Source organism: Dictyostelium discoideum (assembly GCF_000004695.1).
Source record: "Dictyostelium discoideum AX4 chromosome 3 chromosome, whole genome shotgun sequence".
Lineage (NCBI taxonomy): Eukaryota > Evosea > Eumycetozoa > Dictyosteliales > Dictyosteliaceae > Dictyostelium > Dictyostelium discoideum.
Window position 1 is genome coordinate 3,363,754 of NC_007089.4, and position 14,644 is coordinate 3,378,397.

At 22.4% G+C, this 14,644-nt stretch overlaps 7 protein-coding genes and 1 non-coding gene across 8 annotated transcripts in view; 3 read left to right on the top strand and 5 right to left on the bottom strand.

The window, feature by feature from the left end:
• Window positions 1–800: 800 nt before the first annotated feature.
• Window positions 801–2,129, bottom strand: DDB_G0280523 (hypothetical protein; the record flags this gene model as incomplete). The annotated part of the gene is made up of 1 exon (XM_636087.1): window positions 801–2,129. One exon carries the CDS (start codon window positions 2,127–2,129, stop codon window positions 801–803), a length of 1,329 nt encoding a protein of 442 aa, XP_641179.1.
• Window positions 2,130–2,392: 263 nt separating this feature from the next.
• Window positions 2,393–2,465, top strand: tRNA-Gln-UUG-11. Its single transcript has one exon. It is a non-coding gene; the product is annotated as a tRNA-Gln (tRNA).
• A 1,120-nt stretch (window positions 2,466–3,585) lies between these two features.
• DDB_G0280445 (glutathione-dependent formaldehyde-activating, GFA family protein) lies at window positions 3,586–4,145 on the bottom strand (the record flags this gene model as incomplete). Its single annotated transcript, XM_636088.1, has 2 exons — window positions 3,586–3,899; window positions 4,028–4,145. 2 exons carry the CDS (start codon window positions 4,143–4,145, stop codon window positions 3,586–3,588), a joined length of 432 nt encoding a protein of 143 aa, XP_641180.1.
• Window positions 4,146–4,608: 463 nt separating this feature from the next.
• pelo (eukaryotic release factor 1 family protein) lies at window positions 4,609–6,161 on the bottom strand (the record flags this gene model as incomplete). Its single annotated transcript, XM_636089.1, has 3 exons — window positions 4,609–4,868; window positions 4,985–5,408; window positions 5,520–6,161. The coding sequence occupies 3 exons, from the start codon at window positions 6,159–6,161 to the stop codon at window positions 4,609–4,611; spliced, it is 1,326 nt and encodes a 441-aa protein (XP_641181.1).
• Window positions 6,162–6,792: 631 nt separating this feature from the next.
• Window positions 6,793–8,009, bottom strand: pitC (phosphatidylinositol transfer protein; the record flags this gene model as incomplete). Its single annotated transcript, XM_636090.1, has 4 exons — window positions 6,793–7,128; window positions 7,233–7,391; window positions 7,513–7,587; window positions 7,716–8,009. The coding sequence occupies 4 exons, from the start codon at window positions 8,007–8,009 to the stop codon at window positions 6,793–6,795; spliced, it is 864 nt and encodes a 287-aa protein (XP_641182.1).
• An 818-nt stretch (window positions 8,010–8,827) lies between these two features.
• Window positions 8,828–9,418, top strand: DDB_G0280451 (galactose-binding domain-containing protein; the record flags this gene model as incomplete). Its single annotated transcript, XM_636091.1, has 2 exons — window positions 8,828–8,862; window positions 9,010–9,418. 2 exons carry the CDS (start codon window positions 8,828–8,830, stop codon window positions 9,416–9,418), a joined length of 444 nt encoding a protein of 147 aa, XP_641183.1.
• A 272-nt stretch (window positions 9,419–9,690) lies between these two features.
• On the bottom strand, window positions 9,691–10,665 carry DDB_G0280453 (hypothetical protein; the record flags this gene model as incomplete). Its single annotated transcript, XM_636092.1, has 3 exons — window positions 9,691–9,945; window positions 10,040–10,168; window positions 10,369–10,665. The coding sequence occupies 3 exons, from the start codon at window positions 10,663–10,665 to the stop codon at window positions 9,691–9,693; spliced, it is 681 nt and encodes a 226-aa protein (XP_641184.1).
• A 1,111-nt stretch (window positions 10,666–11,776) lies between these two features.
• ascc2 (ubiquitin system component Cue domain containing protein) overlaps window positions 11,777–14,644 on the top strand; it is a gene marked incomplete at both ends in the record, with an annotated part of 3,069 nt that continues 201 nt past the window's right edge. The window contains 3 exons of the mRNA XM_636093.2: window positions 11,777–12,664; window positions 12,752–13,893; window positions 14,050–14,644. The exon at window positions 14,050–14,644 is cut by the window's right edge and continues 201 nt beyond it. Of these exons, the coding sequence (XP_641185.2) occupies window positions 11,777–12,664; window positions 12,752–13,893; window positions 14,050–14,644 (2,625 nt within the window). The remainder of the gene's footprint in view (window positions 12,665–12,751; window positions 13,894–14,049) is intronic.

Genomic DNA, 14,644 nt, shown 5'->3' on the forward strand with positions numbered 1-14,644 from the left:
TAAATACTAAAGAATAATTGTATAAACAATATTGAATATTATAAATATAAACTAATATTAAATAAAGATAACAAAGTATTATTCAATTATATAATTATTAATTATATATATTTATAAATTTTTTTTTTTTGAATTGGATAACGCAATTATTATTTGCTTCTCCTTGAGATGCTAGATCTCATTTTATTTTTTTTTTTTTTTTTACAGGGTCTTTTTGATTAAAACATCTTTTTTGTCCAAACTTTTTTCTAAATCTTTTTTTATTTTATCGTCTGGTTCGTGATTGATGTTTATGACGTATTTGAATTGTTTTTTTTTTAATTGAGTTTTATCCACAATTTCGCTTATTTTTTGTAGGCATTTGTGTTGCTTAATATTTGTGGTGTTGTTTGTGATTTTCATTTTATTTTCTTTCTATCTTTTTTATTTTTCTGATTAACTTGGGTTTTTTTTTTTTTTTTTTTTTTTTTTTTTTTTTTTTTTTTTTTTTTTTTTTTTTTTTATTTATAGAAAGTACTGAGTGAATTATTGTATTTTTTGAGATGTTTAGGAAGTTCTATTGCGGGTGTTGATGATGATTTGTGACACCCCTTGTCCTGTTTTATCAATTGGTGCGTGGTGTGTTATTTTGTTTTTATATTGTTGATTTATTGAGTAAATTTTATTTGTTTTTATATTTGTTTCAGTTAGAAGTGCTGCGTCCAGCTTGTTGTTGTCTAAAACGGTGTTTATTATGCTGGCAGATTGGATGGTGTTGGATCCTTGGACGTTCCAAACACCTATTCTTATTGTGTTTTTCTTTATAGTTTTATTTGGGGTAGATTTTTATCTACCTTTTGAAGTTTCTGGTTTATTTTGTCTTCTAACTGATCTTTACTTTGTTCGTTGTGTTGTTGGTCTTGTGTGTTTGTGGGGTTTTTTGATTTATTGATTTGTTTTAGAATTTCCTTGTTGAAGTTGTCTATATCTTCATCCATTTTTGTTTTTATGCTTTTTTGTCCATATTCACCCAATTTTGGTTTGACTGGTGTTTTGTTGTTTGTTTTGTCTTGTTGTTTCTTTTTTGGTGTGTTTAACAATTTACTTGGTGAATCGATAATTTTCGATGGTGTACCATAGGTTGGGCTGAAACTCATGATATGTTTTATTGGAGAGGAGAAGAACCATTGATTTGAAGGGATTGAAAGTGGGAATTCTATTTTTCTTATTGCATCAGTGTTTGGGCTGGTGAAGTCGAAGATATCATTTGCCTCTCTAAGTTTTTCTTCCGTTGTTAGTCCCTTTGTTTCGCCGTGTTGTTTTATTGGTGTATTGTATGGAGATGGTGGTTCGATAGGTTTTTCTGATTTTGTTTTAATTTCTTGATTGTTTATCGATTGTGTATTGATCTCATTCTCTATTCTTGTTAGTTCATCTACGTTTTCTAGTGATGCTTCTATTACCTTTTGAGCTGTATCATCTAGGGCCATAAATGTTTTATCATTAGATGAGGATGTGATTGGTGGGATAATGATTGTTCTTTTTCCTTGTTTTGGTATTTGTTCTGATGTAGATTGTGGTTGTTGTTCATCTGATTGTTTTTTATTTTTGTTTTCTTCTTGATTTTCTGGTAATGAGGTTTGCTCTCTCCCTCCTTTGTTGGAGTCTCCAATTAATGTTAGATTGTCTAGTTCAATGATAGTGTCAAATTCTTCTACGACTCTTTTCACTGTTTTGATAATTAGAGTTTCGCCTTTAATTTCTAATTTAATTAGTTTACATCCTTCATTTTCTATTACCCATTCTATTTCTGTGAGTGATTTATACCAATCAAAATCTGTATACATATTTTTTGGTCTTATAGTGGTTATAAATTGTCCTTTTAATTCTGCATCAAACATATTTACAAAATAGATTACTGTACTAATACTGTCTGTGAGAATTTTGAATGTATTATTACTTTTGATTAAAACATCTTTTTTGTCCAAACTTTTTTCTAAATCTTTTTTTATTTTATCGTCTGGTTCGTGATTGATGTTTATGACGTATTTGAATTGTTTTTTTTTTAATTGAGTTTTATCCACAATTTCGCTTATTTTTTGTAGGCATTTGTGTTGCTTAATATTTGTGGTGTTGTTTGTGATTTTCATTTTATTTTCTTTCTATCTTTTTTATTTTTCTTTAAAAAGTTAAAAATCTGGAAATTTTCTAATTAACTTGGTTCCCAGGTTTTTTTTTTTTTTTTTTTTTTTTTTTTTTTTTTTTTTTTTTTTTTTTTTTTTTTTTTTTTTTTTAAGTCTTTTTTATATGAAAAATGAAATAATCAAAAAAAGAGATTGTTGTTGTTGTTTGTTTTTTTCGATCTCATATATATTTATAAAGCTAACAAGCTTTATTACATGAAAAACATCAAGGTTTTATAGTGTAATTGGTTAGCACCCAGGACTTTGAATCCTGTAATCTGAGTTCGAGTCTCAGTAGAACCACTTTTTATTATTTCAAATTTCAAATTTCAAATCGCTGGTTCGATTCCATATGGTGGAGAAATAAGCAATTAATGACTTGTGGTTCATGAACAAAAAAGTGGAAACTCAGATCAAAATTATAAAAATCCATTATAAATCTTCCTGGTACTAATCCTTTATTATTGAAAGATTATGCTAGAATTGGTTCTAACTTCAAATATAAGAGGTCTTGTCCAAAAAACAAAGAAATCCACAAAATTACACCTATAAATACACTAAGTATGCAGATGGATCATGAGGTAAAATAGACAACCCAAATCTTAGATTCTACAAAGAATACTTTAAATGGGGATATAAATGTGTAAATTGTGACCTATCCCTCATATAGAAACATAATTGCATTAATAATTCATAACATCTGTGTGGGATGTGCACTCAATTTTATAGTAATGAAAAGCTATCATACTAGATTCTATTTAATGTTACAAACCAGTAACTATAGAATATAAAAGAAAAAAAATTGAAATTAACTCTTCCAAAGGATCTTATCAATTTTAAAGTCTCAAACAATTTCTTAAAAATGAATTATTAAATTAAGAAAATTAACTTGCAAAGTATATTCCCTAATCAGTGCTTCCAACTAGGTTGGAACAAAAAATAATAAAATGGGTCAGTAGAAATGGATTAATCTCCTTTGACCAAATCATTATTTGATAAAAAAAATATTTTAATTTTAATAATAACTAATCATGCTCGAAATGTACCATTGAAAATAGCTAGCTCACTATCTTGTTTGAAAATCATGAAACTGCTGGTTTAATTGGTATGGAATGTTGCTCAACTATCTACAATGAATCAGAATGCCTGCAAAGACATCAGTATTGATCGATTTCAAGATTTATATTAACTTTCATAATTTCAAAATAAATTGGGGACTCAAACACCACATCCGCCCAATTCATTGGTTTATGCGGTTCCAAACACTACACATCCAATAATATTTAAATGAAAAAAAAAATCTTAATTAAAGGTTTATAATTGAATCAAAAATTATTTAAAACAACTATTTTATATTTTTATTAATTTTTAAATTCTAATTTAAAAAAAAAAAAAGACACAAATTTAGGTAACCATCAATATTTTAAATATGATTATGATATATTGGTTCATTTTGCCAATTATCAGTTGCACCATCTAAAAATGTAACCTTTAATTTTGAAAGTTGTTCATGAGTAATGCCTTCGATTGTATTAACGTTAACAGCATAAAATGGAGCATTTGGAACACCTTCCATTTTGACAAGAGTATATGTATTAACACCACAGGCTTTGCAAAAATAGTTATCATTTATCTTTGAACCATATAGGTAATTTTCTTGATCATTTTCACCTTTTAATACTTTGAAATCTTTAGGGCAAACAATAATTTCCCAAAATCTAGTTTTTAAACAATATGCTTTTTTTTTTTTTTTTTTAAAAAAATTTATTTTATGTTTTATTAATATTTAATTTTGTTTTATTTGATTTCTTTTATTTTTTTTTTTTTTTTTTATTTAATTTTAAAATAAAAATTGGTATACTTACAACAATTACATCTTAAAGTTTCTGATTTTAATAATTCAGTTTCAAGTTTACATTGAAATCTAACATTACCACAATGGCATGATCCAAAAAATTCTTTACTATTTTCATTAATATCCATTTTTATGTATTTTTTTTTATTTTTGTGAGAGTGAATAATAAGATGAAATTATTGACGTGTGGTGAAATGGTGAAATGAAAATCTTTTGAACAAAAAAATAAAAAAAAAAATTTTTTTTGTTGTTTTTATACCTTTCACAACCTTCAGTTTGAAATATCTTTTTTTTTTTTTTAATTTTTTTTTTATTATTTTTAAATAATGAAAGGTCACTATTTAATTACAAGAAAATCAATTTTTATTCGAAATTTAATTAATTTTTGCAGGCCAGTCCCAATCTGATGGTGCTATTTCAAAAATATCTCAAATCAAATTATTTTAATTTTATTTTTAGTTCAAATAATTAACCTAAACTTTTTTTTTTTTTTTTGATTGGAAATAATGATTTGAATAATAAAAAAAAAAAAAAAAAAAAAAAAAAAAAAAGTATTGTTATTCTATTACAAATTTTAATTTATTTATTTATTTATCTATTTGAAGAAAAAGATTCGTAATCTTCATCCTCAAAATTACCTTTATTATCATTATCGTCACTATCGTCATTATCTCTACTAGTTCTTGTACTTCTATTTTTATAACCGCTATAATCGTCGTCATCATTATTATTATTGTTGTTATCATCATCATCCCCATTTTCACTCTCATCTGGATGATACTCCTCTTCTTCATCTTCTAATTCCAATGGATATCTTAAAATTGCTGCAACACCTGATAATTTTGAAAGTTCTATATTGATAATAATAATATTATTATTAATAATAAATTAATAAATTAAATGAGTATATATAAATATATAAATATATAAATATAAATATTAAATTTTTAAATATATATATACATACGTTCACCAGTTACATGTAAACCAGAAAATAATTTAACATCACCTTTATTATCTTTAACGGATTGAACCAAGTCAACATACTTTTTTCTAGTTTTTACATCTTTACCACGAAATAATTCATCAGTGACCAAGAGGGTTTCAATTGCTAATCTTTCATTTGCCTTTTTAACATGTTCGTAACCATAGAAAGCTCTATTTGGATCTTTTTTCAACATATCATAAAAATCATTAAGAATCTTAACTTCACTAGCTGCTTTTGTATTTGAGAATTGTTGAACGATTGCTTGATCTGATAAAACCTCTTTCAATGAATATCTATGTCCTGATGATGAATGTGTTAAAATAAATTTTGATTTATTTTGTCTAAATACTTTATACAAATCATTCTTTGATGATTGATCCATCATATATTGAAAGAATTTATCCTTTTAAAAAAAAAAAAAAAAAAAAAAATTAATAAATAAATAAATAAATAAATTATTATTATTATTATTATTATTATTATTATATTATTAATTATAAATTATTATATTTACTTTAACAAAAGCTGGTGAAGCAATTATAAAACATTTTACAACATCAAAATTAATATTTCTAGTCATTGATTGTAAGATTGTATTGAAAAAGTTTTCTAAACCTTTTTGATGATTATCAGATGTTGATCTACCTTTACGTGGTACAGGTACTTCGATTCTACTTTTAACAACGGTCATTGCTGATGTGATTAAACAAAGATTTGCTAAACCCTCATTCATGATTAATGCAGCAACATCGGCACGTTGACCTATATCAGTTGCATTTTTGACCAACTCCAATGAGATCATATCCCATTCTTGTTTTTGTAACTGAAACTCTCTATTCATCTCTAAATCGATAGTATGAAATGATCCAAGTTTAACAAATCTATTCTCTACACATGTTGCTCCACTAACACGAAGTAATGATGATTCATTATCGTGATCGATTTTGGTGACTTGAATGGTTATCTTTAATTTCTGTCTCTCACTTGTTACACTACCAGTTGCTGTCTCTTTTTGAATCTTTCTTACTGTTGAACTTGTTAATAGATCACCTACACTTATTAAATTATAACAATGCCATAAATCTTCTTCTTCTTCTAATTGTAATTTTACATATCCTGATAAATCTTTTTCAATATATTTTTTAATTAATTTCATTTTTCTAAATTATTTCTTTTTTTTTAATTATTTTTTTTTTTTTATAATAAAATTATTTGCATATTATTTTTTTTTTTTTTAAAATCTTTTCTACTTTTTGTTGTATAAATTCATATATAAAAATAAAATTGTTGTTGTTGAATTTCTTTTTTAAAAAAAAAAATATTTTTTTGTTTGATATTTTGTGGAAGCGAGAAAAAAGAAAAAAAGAAAAAAAAATAAAAAAAAAAAATTGAAAAAAAAAAAATGAAAATTAAAAAAAATTAATAAAAAAAATAAAAAAAAAAATAAAAATAAAAAATAAATTAAAAAAATAAAATAATTTTTTATTTATTTAATTATTTAATTATTTTTGGTGGGGATGTAGTTCAAAAAAAAAAAAATATTGCAAAAAAAAAAAAATAACAATAATAATAATAAATGGATATAAAAAGAAAAAAAAAAATAAAATAAAATAAAAAAGATAATTAGATAATATATTTAATAGTTGTTAAATTGATAATTTTGTTTTGTTTTGTTTTTTTTTTTTGGAAAAAATGGAAATTAAATTTTGTTTTGTTTTTTTTTTTTTTTTTTTTTTGGAAAAATTATTTTTAGATTTTTTTTTTTAGATTTTTTATTTTAAAATTTTTTATTTGTTACCATCTGTACTTCTACTAAAAAAGGAAGATCTTTGAGGTTGCGTATTATTATTATTATTATTATTACTATTATTACTATTATTATTATTATTATTATGAAATTGAGCCTTCATCTCTTCATTTGTTTTCTTTTCAAATTCTCTTAAACTTTCCATATCCATATCAAACCATTGATCAATCCAACAGAATATCTGTCTATGACCCATAAAAAAAGTATCTCTAAGTGCAACTCTTTGAATAAAATTCTCTACTTTATTTTGAACACCCCAACATCTAAATTCTACTTTACAAACTTTATAACAACACATAATTGGTTTTGTCGATTTCTAATTTTTTATTTATTATTGTTGTTAATATAAATTATTATATTAATAAATTGATTTGTTGTTTTGGTTTTTTTTATAAATATAAAAAAGATTAACAAACTTACCATCCAATCATTTTGTAATTTTCCTCTACCAGTTTTTACAGATTGAAATATTTTTGGATCTTCTTCTGGTTTATAATGTGCTTCGTCGATTGGATCATTTACAATATCAATATGTTCTACCTCTCTAATACTTAATTCTTCACTATTTAAATTTAAACACTATTGGATTAAAAAATTAAAAAAAAAAAAAAAATGAAAAAGAAGAAATAAAATCATTAGAATTTATAACTCCTCAATCAAATAGAGGTGTGAGTGTGATATGACATATCTAGGTATTTACATTGTCTTGTGTACCTGAATCTGGTTCATATCTAGTTTCGATTGATACTGAAAATCTATCACCCAATAAAGGACACTATATAATTATATTTTTAAAAATGATGTACGTTAATATAAATTTATTTATTGATAAAATATCATCTCTATCACTCTCTTTCTCTTTCTTTCTCTCTCTCTCCTATTGTAATGAATAATGATACAAACAGCATAACTTGTTTTACAATATGGATATGCATTCCAAGCTTTCTCTTCAATTTGTAATGAAGTTGGAGCGAATGATCTTAACCAGGTTGGTAATCTACCACCTAAATGAAAAATTTTACGTGTAAAGAAACCAGTTGTTGCACCGTCTGCGTATGGTTTATTCTCTATGACTTCAATACCTTCACCCAAAGATGTATTCTTTTTACTTATTGTTGCAACCATAAAAAGTTGTGCTACTTTATATTCTTCAACTGTAAGTGGTAATGGAATTCTAAATTCTTTAATTAAAACCATTTTTTTTTTTTTTTTTTTTTGTTGCTTTGAAAATAAAAAGTTTTTGATTTTCGTTTATTTCTTTTTTTTTTTTTTTTTTTTTTTTTTTGCTTCGAAAATTTTTATTATCTTAAAATTTCCGTGAGGCGACTGGTTTCTTCTTAAATATTTAAGATGGGAAAAAAAAAAAGTTACTTTATTTTTTTGAGAAATAAAATTAAAAAAAATATATTTTTACAGTTATTATTATTATTATTACTATATTATTATTATTATTATTATTACTATTTATCTGTGTGGTAATCAGGTGAAAAAAAAAAAAAAAAAAAAATAAAAAAAATAAAAAAATAAAGAAAATTTTTTTTTTTGAAAATAATAAAAAAATAAAAAAATAAAAAATAAAAGAAAAAAAAAAAAAAAAATTGAGGGTGTGGGGGGAGATTGAGACTATTGGCTAAAAAATCCAATGTATGTTGATGATATCACACTTAATACGATTATTAGATTTTTTTTTTTTTTTTTTTTTTTTTTTTTTTTTTTTTTTTTTTTTTTTTTTAAAATTTGGTTTTACAAAAAAAAAAAAAAATAATAATATGTTATAATGTTTAGAAAAAAAAATAAAATAAAAATAAAAATAAAAATAAAAAAAAAATATAAAAAAAAAAAAAAATAAAAATAAAAAAAAAAAAATAATAAAAAAAAATATTACAATCGTTTACAGTAAAAATTTTAAAAAAAAAAAAATTTTGAAAAAAAAAAAAAAATAATTTTTAAAAAATAAAAAAAAAATCAAAGTTTTGTGTTGACATTTTAAAAAAAAATAAAAAAAAAAAAAAATAATGCAATCTTTACTCGTTGGCGATTACAAATGCAGGTAAATAAATATTATATTTATTTCTTACAAAAAATTGAAAATTTTTAATTTTTTTTTTTTTATGATATTAATATCTTTTTTTTTTTTGTTATTATTATTATTATCTAAATAAAATTAAAAAAAAAAAAAAAAAAAAAAAAAAAATAGAGTTAGTTCAGTATTAAATAAACAAACTAAAGAATATGGTAAAGAGAATTTATTTGATAAAAGTGAAGAAACATGTTGGAATTCACATCAAGGTACACCACAATTTATAGTGATTCAATTTCCTCAAGAAAATGGTGTAACATTGTCAAGTGTGAATATTATGTTTCAAGGTGGATTCGTTGGTAAAGATTGTGAAATTTTAACAATGTCAACAAATTCAGATTCAAAAGAATTTATTCACTCTTGTTATTTCTATCCAAAAGATATTAATACAACTCAACAATTCCCAATTGATTCAATTAAAAATACAAATATTAAACAAATTAAAATTTTATTTCCTCAAAGTACTGATTTCTTTGGTAGAATTACAATTTATCAATTAGATATTTTAGGTGAACCAACTTTATAAAAAAAAAAAAAAAAAAAAAAAAAAAAAACAAAAAACAAAAAACAAAAAACAAAAATTAATTCTGTAAAAACATTAAATTTTAATTTTATCCTTTTTTTTTTTTTTTTTTTTTTTACACTTTTTATTTTTCAGTTTAAAAAAAAAATAAAATAAATAATAAATAAATTTAAATGATTTTATTTAATTTTATTATTTATTATTATTATTATTATTATTATTATTATTATTATTATTATTATTATTATTATTACTGTTTTTTTTTTTTTTTTTTTTTAATAAAGATTTGAAACGATTTTCTTTTCCCAAATTGTTAATTTTTCGAAATTTGTGTTGATTTGAGGAAGTTTTTGAAAAATTCTTTCACCTTGGTATTCAAATTTATTATATGGGATTGATGATTTTGGAGTAAATCCAATATGTTCACAAAGTTTTTGACCAGATACAGTTGCAGTTTCTGCACACATATATTGAAAGTTATGAGCTCTACCTATATCTGTACTATGATACCACATATCATATGCAACACCCTTAAAAAGGAAATTTAATTAATAATCTATATATATTTCAAAGTGATGATAATTCTGTTTGTTGTTGTTGTTTTTTTTTATTTTTTTTACATACTTGACCTCTAGAACTTGGAACAACGCATGTAAAATATAAAGAATGAATAATCTCACCAAATCTAATTGTATTTGGATGTTCTTTTTTATATTTATGATGTAAATTTGAAAACATTGATTTTACTGGTTCCTAATTGTTTTTCATTTTGAAAAAAAAAAAAAAAAAAAAAAATTATTAGTATTTTTTTATTAAATTATTATTATTTTTATTTTTTTATTTTTTTATTTTTTTTTATTTTTTTTTTATAATAATAATAATAATAATAATGATAATAATAATAATAATAATAATAATAATAATAATAATAATAATAATAATAATATTTTTACCCATTTTTTATCTAAACTTGTATGAAATTCTTCAGGTTCTCTAGTTTTCCAATCTTCATTAATAATACAACCAACGATTTGATCTGTTTCATTATCAATTGCAACTAAGCTTAAATCTTTTTTTGCAGCTCTGTCAACGAATAATGTTGCCATTTCAGTCCAATTATTTTTATTTAAATTTAACGCAATTGAAAATGGATCTGTTGCAAAACTTTTAGTAATTGAATCTACAACTTTTGGTACCATATTTGGTGTTAACATTTTATATGTTATTTTTGATAAATGTTGATGACTCATTTTATTTTATTTTTGATTTTTTTTATTTATTTATTTAAAATATTTGAAATCCTGTTTTAAAATTACTATTTTTATTTTTATTTTTTTTTATTTTTTTATTTTTATTTTTATTTTTTTATTATTACAACTTCCAAATTTAACACAGACTTGAATGAAAATGAAAATGAAATTTTTTTTTTTTTACTTTTTTTTTTTTTTAATTTAAAAATAAATTTTAATTATTAAAAAAAAAAAAAATAAAAAAATAAAAAAATAAAAAAATTTTTAATTTAATAAAAATTTTTAAAAAGTAATCAAAAAAAAAAAAGATATTTTTAATTTTTTTATAAGCAGTATTTTTATTATTATAATTTTTTTTATTAAAAGTATTTTTAAAAATAAAAATTTATTTTAAAACAATGGTTGTTTATTTTTTATATGAAAAAAAGTTTTTTTTTTTTTTTTGGAAATATCAAATAAACTAAAATTAGTATAAAAATATAAAAAATCATATATCTTTTTTATTTTAATTTATATTTTTTTATTCTTCCAATCATCTATCTTTTTTATTTTATAAAAAAAAAACAAATAAATAAAAAAAGGAAAATAAAAAATTTATAAAATAATTAACCAATTCAATCAATCAATTATTATTATAATTATTTTTTTTTATAAATCTATTTTTTATATAAAATTTTTTCCCTACTCATTGTTTTTCAAAATAAAAAAACAAATACAAAAAAAAGGATGATAAATAATTAAATTTAAAAATAAAATTTTATTTTGATTAAAAAAAAAAAGAATTGTTAATTCATTTTTTAATATTTTTAAAATCACCTTGTGTAATTTGAGTGCTCTATTTTTCTATTATAAATTCAATTTAAAAATAAATAAAATTAAATAATTGTTTGTAAAAAAAGAATATTTCTATCAATATTTCTTCACAATTTCCCATAAAAATTTTTTTTTTCACTTTTTCATTTTTTTCATTTTTCATTTTTTTTTTTTTTTTTTTTTTTTCATTTTTTTTTTACAAGCTTTCTAAACAAATAACCATAATAAAAAAGAATCAATATAAGTAATAATTTATAACCAAATAAAAAATAATAATAATACATATATTTTTAAAAGGATGCAACAACAACAACAACCAAAAGTTAAATTAAGTAAAAAAGATTATATTGAAAAGAAAGAAAAAGAACAACAATTACTTAACAATAATAATAAAGTTAATAGAGAAAAAGATGGTAAAATAATGATTGAAAAGAATTTACAAGAGAAACAAGATGATATATTAATGAATGAAAAAAAAAAGCAACAATCAGGTTTAGGTATTGATAAAACCTTTACATTAGTAATCAATACATTGGGACATTTAGAAAAGAAGAATGATTTAGATCAATATTGGGTACTAAATAATAAAGAATATCATCTATCATTCATAACATTCTTACCAGCAGATAACAATGAACAAGGCTCATCCGAAGAATCAATACTATTCATGAATTCCGATTTATCAAGTTTATTAAAATTTCAATATAATATATTTTGGTCACATTGTATTTTCAATAAATCATTAAACGAATTCATTGATTCATTTTTAAAATTTTTTAAAAGAGATAATCAACCAATAATTTCATTAGTAAATAATAATAGTGTTAATAATAATAATAATAATAATAATAGTATAATTAAAAAAGGATCAAAAGATTTTAATGAATCAAAGAAATTATTATTTAAACGTGTATTTTTGGTTTTGGTTAGAATGTCGTTACAACAAGAGAAATCAGGTTTTATAACTAGAGAATTCTATTCTGATTTAATTTATAAAAATAAATTATTTACAATTCCAAAATTATTCGATATAGTTTCATTATATTCATCTCATGCAAGAGATGCTGTAACAACAATGATTCAAAGTATTTTCGATACTCAACCAAATTATTATAAAGATTTACTTCAACATTTTCAATTAATTTCAAAAACATTATTTGAATTAAATCAAAGTTTATTAAATAGAGTATATATATATATAAATATATAGTAAATTTATTTTATTGATAATAATAATAATAAATAATAATACTAATAATTTAAATTATTTTAGAATTTATTAGATTTATTAAGATTAGAAGATAATTATTTAATGGATATTGTTTATAATTTAGAACAATTTATTAGAATATTTCCAATGGGTAGTCATCAATTATTTGATGAATATTTGATGAATTTAGAAAAGGGTGGTGGTGATGGTAATGGTGGTGTATTGGGTTGGTTAACTTATTTCTATGAATATATAATACCAATTTTTAATAAGGAGAATCAAAAAGCATCAAATAAACAAGTCAATTTGACGCCATCGATTTACGTACCACTAAAACAACATATTCTTTCTATTTTCCATACGATTTTCAGACACCATTTCATGATAAAGCTTGAGCAATTACAATTGTTAATTCAAGATCCATGTCAGTTATGTAAAAAGTTACCATTGGATGAAATCTCTCATAGATTCTTCTCTTTGTTGGGTAATATCACTTCATTTAGTCAACAAATCATTGGTTCAACTAAATCTAATAGATCAAAACTTTTCAATGAATATTTCGATAATATTACAAGTGCTTCAATCTTATATGATTATGAACAAACTTACAAGTTATCAAATTTCTTGGATAAATTGGTTACCTTGGATTCATCAATTGATTTCACATCTTATACTTATTTTATGCAATTAATTGGTAAACCTGTATCACAAGATCAAAAACAAATTCAAAAACCAAAATTCAAAAAATCAACAACAATTATTGATTCAAATATATCATCATCATCATCATCATCATCATCATCGTCACCATCAAATGCTACTACAACAGTTAAACCAATCCTTTCAAATAATCCTGTAATTATGAATACTGTTAAAATTGATCAAGTTAAATCTTTATTCCCTGATCTTGGTGATTGGTTCGTTCATTGTTGTTTAAAGTATTATAATCAAGATGTTGAACAAGTTATTAATGCACTTTGTGATGATTCTTCCCTTCCACCACATTTGAAATCAATGGATAGATCTTTATCTTCTGATCCTTCTCAACCTTCTAAAAATATACCAACACCAACAACTACAACAACTACAACTACTACAACTGATAAACCAAATAATACTACTACTGCTACTACTACTACAACTACTACCACTTCAAGTAGCAAATCACTTGAAAAATCTATGAATGAATTGAATATTAGCATAGGGTAATATACATATATATATTTATGTATATTTATATATATTTTTTTTAGAATTTTATTTTTTATTTATACTTACTTTTTTTTTTTTTATATTATTAATATAAAGACAAAAACCAAAGAATGATATTAGTATGGAAAAGGTTAAGGCATATATAAAAGCTATGAAAAAATTTATGATGAAAAATATGATGATTCACTTGAAGAGTTTTCAGGTTTCTCTGTTCAAGATGGTGAAAAATATAATGATGAAGATGAAGATGAAAAGAAGGATAGTGAAAATAATACAAATACTGAAGACCAAAAACATCCAACCACCAGTGCATCAGGTAGAACTCCAAATGAATCAAATAATCTTGGACGTCCAAGACAAAATAACCCAAACAAGGGTAGAAAAGAGGATAATCGTAATAATAAGCAACAAACTCATTCATCTCATCATTCTCAGCCACAACAACAACAACAACAGCAACCACCACAACATCAACCACAACCACATCAACAACCACAACAACAACCACAACCACATCAACATCAACAACCACAACAACAGCAACCACAACAACCACAACATAAACAGCAACCAAAACCACAACAATCAAAACAACATCCACAACAACAACCAAAACAACAACCAAAACAACAACCACAACAACCAAAACAACAATCACAACAACAACCAAAACAACATCCACAACCACAACAACCGCAACAACCACAACCACAACCACAACCACAACCACAACAACAACAACAA